The sequence below is a fragment of the Alligator mississippiensis genome, chromosome 4 (assembly GCF_030867095.1).
Source record: "Alligator mississippiensis isolate rAllMis1 chromosome 4, rAllMis1, whole genome shotgun sequence".
Lineage (NCBI taxonomy): Eukaryota > Metazoa > Chordata > Crocodylia > Alligatoridae > Alligator > Alligator mississippiensis.
The window spans coordinates 163,054,349-163,067,070 of NC_081827.1; the positions used below are offsets into that span (position 1 = coordinate 163,054,349).

Sequence of the window (12,722 nt, forward strand, 5' to 3'; positions counted from 1 at the left end):
ATTTAAGGCTGTAGCCTGTGTTTGTAAGTTAGACCTTTTTGGTTCATAGAATGAAACACTTTTTCAGCACTATTTCTGTGAACTCTGTATCCCATTACTTTTATTTTAAAATAAGTAGATACATACACTTCGTGCTTAGAAGGCTTTATTCGCTAAGTGGAGCTATTTATACTGGTAGGGTACTTGTCGAAGAAGAGTACTTAACTTCATCTCGTGATGATCCTGCGTAGTTTTCTCTTCTGGCAGCATACTCCCCAACATTAGGCAATCCTGGCACCACGCAGCAGCTCAAAGCACTACGGTATATACTCATGTCATGGGCATCATACCACTCATCAGTCTTTTCATCATAGCATTCGACATTGAATGTGGTAGTGAAACCATTAAAGCCACCAACCACGAACAGAAGGTCATCCACCACCTCAATGCCAAAGTTACTACGGGGATTAAACATGGTGGGAATTGTACGCCATGTGTTAGCAATTGGATTGTAGGCTTCTGCGCTCCGAAGACGGTTGGCTCCGTCAAAGCCACCTACCTGTATATATAGGAGAAATTGAGAGTTTACAGTAGGGAAAATGCATGTTAGGCAAGTGAATTTTTATGCAGGTTTTAGGATTAGAGTTGTTCTGTTTGATTGGATAAACTTTTGGGTGTATGCAGCTCCTTTTGATTTCAGCACTTGGGTACTCAGCACTTCTGAAAATCATCCTTAATTACCTATGTTTGCTTATTGCAGCCTGCTGTTTTATTTGTAATTATGGAAAAAAGCCTTTAGCTGCCAAAACCACTCTGGAATTCAGAGGAGTAATCAACAGATATGTGCCCTGGGCAAACTGTGCTGGAGAGCAGGAGTGAGGTGGAGAGAAGGGTGATTGGTCTTATTTGCCCTGGGGTCTCAGAGACCACAGCTGCTGCTGCCATGTTGCTATCTGTCCCTTCTTGGCAGCTGCATGGTGTCCTTGCATCTAGCTGCTACTGCTGCAAAGCAGGGCTACTATGATTCTGGCAAAGAATTCCCAGCGGCACTGTCATTCCAGTGCTCCTAGCTAGTGCCACACTTGTCCACCCCTAGTTATGCTACTGCTGAAATTATCCTTTTACCCAATGTAATTGTACATCTTGTCATACTCTTACAAGAGTTATACTCTTGCAATAACTAAGTAAAATATCTTAATTCCTGGAACCAACTGAAGAGAACTCTTAAGGTGGGGAGACTAAGCACTCTTTAGAAATAGCAACTTTGTGTTTCTCATATGTGCTGTAGTAGTTTCTAATTGTCCCCCATTAGGTCAAACGCATCTTGGCTATCTGCTGACTTATATGTAGTTGCTTGAAGTAATTCTCACTTGTATGAACTAATCCGCTGGTTTTCAAGCAGTGTTCAGTGGAACATTGGGGTTCTGCAACAGGTCATCAGAGGTTCTGCAAAGAGATTGGGGATAGTGGTGGAGTGGGCTGGGAGGTGGTATGCAGCTATTGCTGGACTGGGTCACCTGACTACATCAGCCTTTAACATAAGGGTAGTTGTTCCACAGCAGATGTAGTGACACAAAAGGGTTCTGTGGCTTCAGAAAGTTTGAAAACCACTGAACTAATCCCATTGTCTTTGATCTATAAATATATGGGGATTGATTTCAGTAACTGTCGGTACCCGATTTTGTCTTCTGCTGGCATTCACTTTTCCTTTTGATGGGGATTGAACAGTTGAACTATATGGGCAACTTAGTTATACTGGGTATTTTAGGTAACAGCCTAGAAAATAAGGCAGCAGACTGCAGGGTTGTGTTCTGTTAATCCAGCTGACAATTTCCAAACTTCCACTTCCCCAGCTTGTTCATCTGTAATGTTACAAAAATGCCTTTTATATTTGCAAAAGAAATTGCATCCATACCTTTTGACGCGCACAGTTTTGTAATGCACTACGCCTTTAGATAAAGTTTTAAGAGAACTTTCTTTACTGTATTTAAACAGACTATTATATTGCATATGAATACAATTTAAATGCTTAATTTTGAAGCCCCCATGCATTTTTTTTATTAATGGAACCCAATAAGGTTTTGAGACAGTAAGACTCATGTAGAACTAATTAGGCAAGTAACTTTACCCTTTTCCATGATTGTTGCACACTTGGTTTACTGAGGCAAGGATCTGTGCTGAGTCCAAAAGCATGGCAGATGCTCTTATGATCCCTTTTTCATTTAATTCCAACTTTCCAACTCTGGTTGAAGTAGCAGTCTTCTGCGCACTGTCATATTGTTTTTAGGCAGCACATAGCTTAAAATAAAGCCTGACTAGGGTGTATCCAGGAATTGTACTACAAGTATTATAACTTGGAGATTATTTAATGTCTTCTGTCCAATGAAAGACATTCTCCATTGAAGCTAGTTTCTTTCTAAACTTTATTTCAAGGTTACAGCTTTAATATTTTGCAAGGTTTTTAAGAGGGGAAAAATGTAATGTACCCTCAATCGGTTAATAACTTTTGTCTAAACTTGCCTTCCTAAATCTCTGTTGGAGAGCTGGCCTGGACAGCCTCCTTCCAGAAGAGTAAAGTTAGGAGAACTGTTTTGGCAATGTCAAGGTGAGATCCAGAAATAAGCTATATTGTAGAACTTAACACTGTACCACCTGCAGTCAGACCAATGGTCTGTCTAGCCTAGTATCTGGCAGTGGCAAGTAATAGATACTTTAGAGGGAGAGGTATATAAATGGGCATGTTTGAAGAAGTTCATACCCTGTCATACTCTCCCTGCCATCAACCGTCATTGATTTTAGAGATGCCAGAGAATATATCCCTGATTGTTCTGTCTAATAACTCCTAAAGTGCTTGTCTAATCCTTTTCTGAATCTGGTTACGCTATGTACCTCTACAATCTCCTGTGGCAGCGAGTGCCACGAGTTAACTACCTGCTGTGTATGGGGGGAGGAGGGCCTCCTCTTGTTTAAGTTTTAGTGGGTGTCCTCTAGTTTTCATATGCTAAGACTTGATGAATAATAACTCTTAGGTCTCTCTCCTGAGTGCCCACTAGCTAGTTTAGAGCCTAGCATGGTGTCTATCTGATGGAAGTTATTTTCCCCCCATATGCATTACTTTTCACTTACAAACATTAAATTCATATGCCACTTTGCTAATCATAGTTTCATAGTAGCTAGGGTCAGGACGGACCTGAACAGATCATCTAGCCTGACCCCCTGCCACAGGCAGGAATTAATGCTGGGTTCACAAGACCCCAGACAGGTGATCGTCCAACCTCCTCTTGAATTTGCCCAAGGTAGGGGTGAGGACCACTTCCTTGGGAAATTGATTCCAGATTTTAGCCACCCTAACTGTAAAATATTGCCTTCTGGTCTCTAACCTAAACCTATTCTCCATCAGCTTATTACCATTGTTCCTTGTCATCCCCGGTGGTGCTGGGGAGAAAAGGGCTCTACCTATTTGCTGTTGATCTCCCCTGATGAGTTTGTAGGCAGCCACCAGGTTCCCCCTCAGCCTCCTCTTGCTGAGGCTGAACAGGTTCAGGTCCCTCAGTCTCTCCTCGTAGGGCCTGTCCTGCTGCCCTCTCACCAAGTGGGTGGCCCTCCTCTGAACCCTCTCCAGGCTGGCCACATCCCTTTTGAAGTGTGGTGCCCAGTACTGGACACAGTACTCCAACTGCGGCCTGACCAAAGTTGCATAGAGGGGGAGCATCACCTCTCTGGACCGGCTTGAGATGCACCTTTGGATGCATGACAAGGTATGGCTGGCCTTGCTGGCTGCGTCTGGCACTGGCGGCTCATGTTCATCTTGGTGTCGGTAATGACTCCAAGATCCCTTTCCGCCTCTGTGCTTTCAAGAAGAGAACTCCCCAGCCTGTATGTATGCTGTGTATTCCTTCTCTCAAGGTGCAGCACCCTGCATTTGTCTATGTTGAACCCCATCCTATTCTCATCTGCCCACTTTTGTAGTCTGTCTAAATCTATTTGCAGCCTCTCTCTCCCTTCAAGTGTGTCCACCTCACCCCACATCTTACTGTCATCAGCAAACTTGGACAGTGTGTTTTCCACCCCCTCATCCAAGTTGCTGATGAAGATGTTAAACAGTGCAGGCCCGAGGACCAAGCCCTAGGGGACCCCACTGCTCACATCTCGCCAGGTTGAGTACAACCCATCCACCACTACTCTCTGGGTGCGCCCCATCAGCCAATTTTTTACTCATCCAACTGTGCAGGCATCAATGTCACAGTCGCTTAATTTATTGATGAGTATGGGGTGAGAGACAGTGTCAAAGGCCTTCTTAAAGTCTAGAAAGACTACGTTCACGGCGACACCATCATCCAAGGATTTCGTTACTTGGTCATTAAAGGCAATCAGGTTGGTCAGGCAGGACCTGCCTTTGATGAACCCATGCTGGTTGCCCCTGAGCATGATCTCCCCTGCTGGCCCCCCACAGATGTGCCCTTTGATGATTCTCTCCAAGATCTTCCTGAGCACCGAGGTGAGGCTTACAGACCTACAGTTACTTGGGTCCTCCTTCCTCCCTTTCGTGAAAATTGGGACCACATTAGCCAGTTTCCAGTCCTCTGGCACCTGGCCAGATGACCACAAATGCTCATACAGCTGGGCCAAGGGCTCATCACCACATTGTATGAGATCTTTCTGCAACTCCTTCATCTTGCGATTTGACTACCCAGAATAATTTAGTGTCATCTGCAGACTGATCTCGCTGTCTACTCCCTTTTCCAGGTCACTTAAGAAAATGCTGAACAAAATTGGCCCCAGCATAGATCCCTGAGAAATATTACCGTTGATCTTCCTTCATCTTAAAAAATGACCACTTAACCCTATGTTTTGTTTCCTACATTTTAACCAGAGTTTGATCAATGAAAGGTCCTTCCATGCAATCCTTTGGCAGCTCAGTTTTTTAAGAGTTTAGTGAAGGACCCTGTTGAGCTTTTTTGAAAATCCAAATACATTATCAACTGGATTCCCTTTATCCACATGCTTGTTAACACCTTCAAAAAACTCCAGCAGGGTGATAAGGCAGGGTTTCCCTTTACAAAAGCCATGACTCTTCTCCAGCATTTCATATTTGTTAAGGTGACTGCTAGTTTTATTCTTGATTGTAGACTGTACCAATTTGCCAGGTATAGAAGTGAGGCTCACTGGAATATATAGTTTCTAGGATCACCTCTGGAGTCTTTTGAAGACGGGCATTATGTTGGCAACTTGCCAGTCTTCTGGGACAGAGCCCATTTGTAACTATTGCCAACAGTTCTGCAATTCTGCATTTAAGTTCCTTCAAATCTCAGGTGACTATCATCTGATCCTGTTGACATGCTACTGTTTAATTCAACAGTTTGCTCTAAAATCTCCTATATTGTTGCCTCAGTTTGATACAAGTCTAAAAGCTGTACTGGCAGCCACCTTACCGCATACACGTGTTCTCCGTAAGCAATCACTCCTATTCCACTTCTTCTGCTTCTCATTGGTGCTATGAGAGTCCACTGATTTGTCTTAGCATCATACGCTTCAGCTGTAAATAGGCATTCATTGCCATTGAACCCACCGCATATGTATACCTGTTTAAAAAAAACAAAAAGATGACAGTTCTTATTGCTGGGTAAAAGTGGTCTTGAAACCATTTTGTTTAGATCTAGCCCTTTCCTGGCTCATGTCCTTGGGACAAGGTATTTAACAAATCTGAGAATTCTGCTGGAATCCAACAAGGCAGCGCTGTGAGTGCTTCTATGACCTTGAGCTTTTGACCTTGGGCTTCAAGCTGCTCACCCCAGTGTCCATGCCACTGGAGTGGGGTAGACCCAGCCTATTTCACTGTATTTGGATTAATGCAAGTGCATCTATCACCTGGGGAACTGAATTTGGGCATTTTGTTTCTAGAGCTGGAAGGTTTTCAGAAGCACTGTATATTCCCCTGGCTGAAGGGAGTATTATCAACTGAAGAGTGATGATAAGAGACTGTCAAGTGCTTTTGCATTTAGGACCATAAAATGATAAGAAGATAGGACTGGAAGGGACCTCATGTGGTCAGCTAGTCCAGCCCTCTGCTCAAGGCAGGATCATCCCTAATTATACCATCTCAACCAAGTGTCTGTCTAATCTACTCTTGAAAATTTCCAAGGGTGGAGATTCCACAACTTCTCCAGATAGCCTGTTCCAATGTTTGACCATGCTTAAAGTCAGAATGTTCCTTCTAAAATCCAACCCAAATTTCCTCTGCTCCAGCTTGAGGCCATTGTTAGTTCTGTTCCCTATGGCTACAGAGCAAAGCCCAACTCCATTCTCTATAATTAATTACCTTTCAGGTATTTGAAGACTGTTTGAAAACCACATCTGCCCCTCAGTCTTGTTTTCAGACTAAATAACCCCACTTCATTTTAGCCTTTCTTTAAGTCATGCTTTCCAGACCTCTAATAATTTGTGTTGCTCTCCACTGAACCCTTTCCAGTCTGTCCACACCTTTCTTGAAGTGTGAGACTCGAAATTGGACACAGTACTCCAGATGAGGCCTCTCCAGTGCTGAATAGAGCAGAAGAATCACTTCTCATGATTTGCAAGTGACATTCCTGTTAATATAACCCAGTATACTGTTGGCCTTTTTTTGCAACAAGAGCATGCTATTGGCTCATTCAGCTTATGGTCTACTGTAACCCCCAGTTCCTTCTCTGTGGTACTGTAGCATAGCCAGTCGTTCCCCAGTCTGGTTTTCAGCATGCAATTATTCAATACCAGGTGCAGGACGGAGCACTTGTCCTTGTTGAATCTCATCTAATTGATTACAGACCAATTTTCCAATCTGTCCAGGTGGTTCTGGAGCCTAGCCCTACCCTCCAGGGTGTCTGCAACTCCATCCAATTTTATATAATCTGAAAATTTGCTAAGCATGGATTCAATCCTATCATCCAAATAATTAATTATTATATTAAACAATACTGAACCTAGGACAGAGCCTTGGGGAATCTCACTTGATACTTCTTCCCATCTAGACATTGAGGCACTGATGATTACTCATTGAGTACCATGACCTAACCAGTTATATATCACCTTATAGTACTTTGATCTAATGCGAATGCTGGGGAGACTTTAGCAAGGCTTTTGACAAAGTATATCACATCCACTGCCTTCATCTACAGAGCCTGTAACCTTATCATAGAAAGAAATCAGATTGGTAAGTCATGACTTGCTCTTGGTGAATCCCTGCTGACTATTCAACCTTGTTCTCTAGGTGTTTCACAGTAGATTTCTGGAGGACCTGCTCTGATTTTTCCAGATACTGAGGTCACACTAACCTGTCTACAATGCTCCATGCCTGCATTCTTCCTTTTCTTATAGACGGGAATTATATTTTCCCTTTTCCAAGCATCTGGGGCCTCACCTGATCTCCATGAGTTTCCAAGGATGATAGCTAATGGCTCTGAAATTACTTCAGCCAATTCCTTCAGGACTCTAGGGTGCATCCTATCCAACCCTGCCAGATGAGATAGGCTCATTACTGAGGCAGCCAAACACCTGTTTTTAGACAGGTATGTGTCTGTATCCCCATGGTCTAAAAAAGAACGTGTGAAGTAGGGAAGGGCAAACACAAGTCAGTTGGTCACCAGCTCAGTGGGAGCATCTATTGCCCTTTTCCCTTCAAAAGCTCCTCTCCAAGCTTTTCAAAGTACATCACACATTTTATTTCCAATGCCCATCCCAACATTTACAGTGTAAGTTGGAGACAGGTTGTAAAGTGACACTGGAGAACTGCACTGGTTCTGATTTGAAGTCCCATATTCCATCTAACCTTGTTTCAGTACAGCTTACAGTCCTAAAGAATAAAATCCTTTTGCTACATGTATGTCACTTAACAACAGCACCAACAAACTCTTTTTGCGTCTGCCTGTTTTTTACATGTGAAAGGTGGTTGCCCTAATAATAGATTTTTTAAAAATAAATAACTCCGTGGAATAAATTTTTACTAAAAAACATGAAAAAATCAATATAACCAGTTGTGATTTGTTTTAGAGAAAGATGAAGAGATGGACTTGGCTATTGGGCATTCTACCCTAAAGATGAATGCTTGGTATCAGTGAGAGTGCTTGTATCATGTTCAAAATACCCAAGTCATCAACTACATTCAGAGGTGGAACTGTGGCAAAAGGTACCTTTTGGCTTTCTGTTTTCTTGTAATGCTAAAACTTGTCATTTTCCCTAGACTGACATTTTTAGCGGCCTAGAGATGAAAATTTAAAAAGCAAAGGCCAATTCCTGTCCTTGGCTTACATGCACGTACAACTCCTGAAATCAAAAGGAGTTATGTGTGTGTGCATGCACATACACACACTGATCAAGAGTGGGATTTTGCTCTGCCCAGGAGGTTGGGTGAGGCACTGGGGTCTATTCTTCATTGCCACTGACCCACTGTGTGACAGGTCACTTCCCTCTCCTGTTCCTCTATTTCCACCCTTACAACCCTCTTATTTTTTTTGTTTTTAGATTGTAAAGCTCTAGGTCAGTGGTTCTCGATCTTTTTCCAAGCAGCCCTCCATTACTTTTCTGCATTTGGTGGCACCCCAGCTGAGAACCACTGTTGTGTTGCCTCAGCTTACCACAGTGGTTCTCAACCAAGGTACTGTTGCCATTGCTAGCAGATGAAACTGCTTCTCATGCCAAAGACAACTAGTGATTTTTTTCACCCTGGTAACAGATGGAAGGAAGGGGAATGGAGGTGTTGTGCCAAACACTTGAGCACAGAGGGGTAGAGAGCTGGGGGAATGGGGTCTAGCCCAGAAAGGTCTTACCTGATAGTAGCTGTGGCTGCTGCTGGGGCTGGCTCCCTGTATCCTGCCTGGCTGGGGCTGTTTCTGTACACCCACCCTGTTGTGGCTGTTGGGGCACAAGCTCCTTTGGGTCTGCCATTCTGGTAAACCCTCCAAATTAGTACCTGGGGCTAGCGTCCCCCTTGCCCCACCCTAGCTATGGTGCTGCTGCCTGCATTAGGGTTATCTGATAAACCTAACACAGGCAGGGGTGGTCACTCTTGCTGCAGCCCTTCCTGGTTCAGCCGTGCATGCTCCTCCCAGAAACAGAGGTGCCTAGGCATTTCCATCTGGCCGTGCCTGTGCCATGGCACCCCTGACAGGGTGTTGTGGCACCCTAGTTGGAAACCACTGCTCACAGTAGTAGCTGTGCAGAAAAAGTCTGGTACAGGGGTGGGCAAAATATGGCCTGCAGGCCAGATCTAGCCTGCCAAGGGATTCTGTCTGCCTCACAGCATGTTCCTTAGCCCCAGCCGGAAGCACAAGGTGGGACAGCCTGGGCATGTGGCGGAGCTGGGGCAGGGACTAGACTTGACTTCTTGGCAGCCCCCTGCTAATGTCTCCACCACCGCTGCCAGACCTGGCCCCACTGCCTGGGCACCCCACCCTGTCTGCCTTACACCCACCACCAGGGGCACCAGATGGGTTGGGCAGGGGTCTCCATGGAAACAGCCTGGGACCCCCACAGGCAGGGCACACTTGGCTGGACAGATAGGATGAGGCTGCCTACCCACTCCATTTGGCACCCCCGCTGGTGGGTGTGGGGTGGATGAGCCTGGGGCCAGATAGGATCAGTTGCTTCCTCTCTTCCCATCCTCCAGCCTGCAATAGCTCATCAAAACTCCTTAAGTGGCCCTCCAGCCCAAATGATTGCCCACCCCATGCCTGGTACAAAGTGGAACCTGCGCTCAGCTGAGGGCTGCCCTGCCTCAATGCAAATAAGAAAGGGCAAGGCTCTTGTCTTCAGTTTAATGGAGCATGCAAAAGACTCAACCCTGCTCGCCAGAGGGGATGCTAGGGTCACAGCTGTATTCCATCCCTTTTACCTTTCCATACAGCGTGGTCGCACTAGCGTCACTTCTTTGTTCATGCATGGGTGCAATCAACGTCCACTGGTTTGTCTCTGGTTCATACCGTTCTGCTGTGTTGAGACGCACATAGCCATCGAACCCTCCCATGGCATAGATGAAGTTGTTGAGGACGGTGACACTGACATAGCATCGTCTCGAGTGCATGGGAGCAACCTGATGCCACGTTTTCTTAAGTGGGTCAAACCGTTTGACGCTGTTAAAATAATCCACACTGTCAAATCCTCCAATGATATAGACATACCCTTTTAAATAAGCAGCGCCATGGTATGCTCGGGGGCTTTCTTGCTGACACGTGACATTCACCCATCTGTCTGCGCGGGCATCGTATGTTTCAATGGCATTGGTTGGGCTTCCCCCACTCCAGCCACCAATAGCAAACAAAATTGCATAAGGCAGGCGAGGCCTAGTCAGCGGGTTGGTGAAATCAGAACTAGAAGGGCCATTCATGTTGAGATCGTACATGGCTTTTAGTGCATTTATGATGACAGGCTTGCACTCCTCGCTGTCCTTCACATAATCATGCATTTTAACGTTATTCATGAAATACTCAGCGTGCATCAATGCCAGGCGAACCTGCAAAGGCAAAGGGAAGTTAAGAGAGCTGTACCTGGGTATCTTTTGGACATGGACATGTTGGCTCTAAATAGTTTTGATGTCAAAGAAGATAAAACAAGGACTCTGAGACTGGAGAAGAGTCCAGAAAAGATTGACTGGTTTAGAGGCTTGATAATGAGATACATTGCCGCATAGGCCCTCACAGTCACAGCTTCAAACTGGGCTCAGCTTTGACACTAACCAAAGGCTGTTGCTGTCTTACTAGCTGTTTGCAGAAACAGATACCTGAGGCTGTTTGGTAATATTCCAACTAGCTGTGTTTACATCAGCACTGAAATTGTTGATAGGGAAGGGATTTGTTTCAACTGATTTTTGCTATTCAGGTAGAAGCTTTGAAATTGTTTTAACACTACGTGTTTATTTGACACTTCACATTTCCTGTATGAGGCCTCCCACAGAATTTTTTCTAAATGTTAGCTCATGCTAATTTTTGTTTGTTTTGTTTCAAACTAGAAAATTGAAGCATTGCCCTTTTTCAGATTTTTAGTGCACAGATTCTTTAACATCAATTTTTTATCCCAATCAGGGATGGGATTGTTTTTCAAAAGTTTAATTTTGTGGGGAGGAAGAATATTTCCTGCAGTTGTATAGGGGAATTTAGCAGATCTTCTAACTCATTCTATGAGTCGTGCCCTCCCCCCCCATTTGAATCTCAAGTCATGGAGGTTTTCCCCGAGTCAGCTGGAAGACTGTTTCTTGATCGAAGAGGCCTTTAATGTTCACCTGTCCTCACTCTCAACTTTTGTATTAAATATTAATTCACTGTGGTAAGTGCTTTCTTTCATCATCATCTCCCCTCTTCAGTCATTGTTTACCAGTTATATAGATAACATTCTTTTATATTTTCAGCAGTCTCAGTCCCTCTGCAGCCTTCAGTGTTAGCATCCTTAGATTTCTTCAGTTTGTTCATATCTTTTATAGGAGGGTCAAGATCTGAGTGGTGATACTGAGAGTGTGGATATACCTCTAATTCAAAGAGGGACTGTTGTCTCTCTGACATGGTGCTTCTATGTACAGTCTAAACCTACACAAACTTCCCTTACTACTCTCTGCCTCTGCACATCTAATAACATACCCAGGAAGTCTGTTAACACAGAGTTAAAGGTATTGGCAGTGCTTAGCGCTTTTAAACCCTTGAAAAACGGGAAATACCAAGTTATGGTACATGCCACATCTCCAACACAGCCATCACTTTGTCTCTCTGACTGGTGCCCCAGTGCCAACAGCACACCAGCTGTAACCTTAACTCTGTGTTAACATTTTGAATTTCCTTGGTATTTTTTTTAAGAAGGACAACACATCGTGTGTACCTCTGCTTCACTGCCTCTGGGTCCTGCCCATGGCTGACTCAAACAAACAGTGCATTGGCTGCTCATGGAGCCTCTTGCTGCCCCCACATCATCTCCTGCCTCTCTACCTGCTCAGCACTGCTTGGTATCCCCTCCTCAATGCCCCTCCCTTAGAGAGAGATAGGAAGGCTTAGTGCTTCAGACCAGAGACATGGATCTAATTCCCAGCTCTGCAACATGCTTTGTGTGTGACCTTAAGGAAGTCCCATGCCTTCTCTGTGCCTCAGATTCCCCATCTGTAAAATGGGGACAATACCAATGCCCTACTTCACAGGGGTGTTAGGAACAAATATATTGAAGACTGGGGTGTTCATATATGCTGCTATGGATCTGGAATGTTTCTGTTTCCCATAAGAGTGATCTATTTTGTAAAATGCTTAATTTTAGGTGGCTGTTTCTAAACAGCCCCTGGTTCTAAAGACCTTAGGTCTGGACCTCTTGCCCTACCTAGCATATCCAGAAGGCACAGCACGTTTCAGGATGATCTGAGTAAGCACTTGGATTTCCTGGATGTTAGAGTTCTTAGATAAGCAGACTTCTAAAGTGAAAGCAATGACCAGCCGTTCATGATAGAGGAGTCAGGACTTCATGGTAATTTGTTGCTGTCCCTGTTCAAACCCCCAACCTTCTTTCAGTTTCAGGCTTTATCAGAGGAAACAGATGCTTGTGTGGGGCTCTGAAGTGCTCTGCATGGGCTTGCCCACAGGGACCTGATTACCAGACTGGGACCCACACAATGCAGGGGAACAAAATTGTGTTTTTGTTACCTAAGCTACCTTTTTCTGGAACATTGAAAGAAACTCACTTGAATCCAAAACACTGTTGCTGTAGCCCAGTGGTTCTCAACCTTTTTAGATTCAAGGCATCTC

The 12,722-nt window shown here is 44.5% G+C and overlaps 1 protein-coding gene across 1 annotated transcript in view; it reads right to left on the reverse strand.

Annotated features, from left to right (window-relative positions):
- Positions 1-12,722, reverse strand: part of KLHL10 (kelch like family member 10) — a 15,600-nt gene continuing 2,878 nt past the window's right edge. The window contains exons 3-5 of the mRNA XM_006264567.3: positions 9,845-10,462; positions 5,412-5,561; positions 1-538 (exon numbers count right to left, since the gene is read on the reverse strand). Of these exons, the coding sequence (XP_006264629.1) occupies positions 167-538; positions 5,412-5,561; positions 9,845-10,462 (1,140 nt within the window). The 3' untranslated portion in view covers positions 1-166. The remainder of the gene's footprint in view (positions 539-5,411; positions 5,562-9,844; positions 10,463-12,722) is intronic.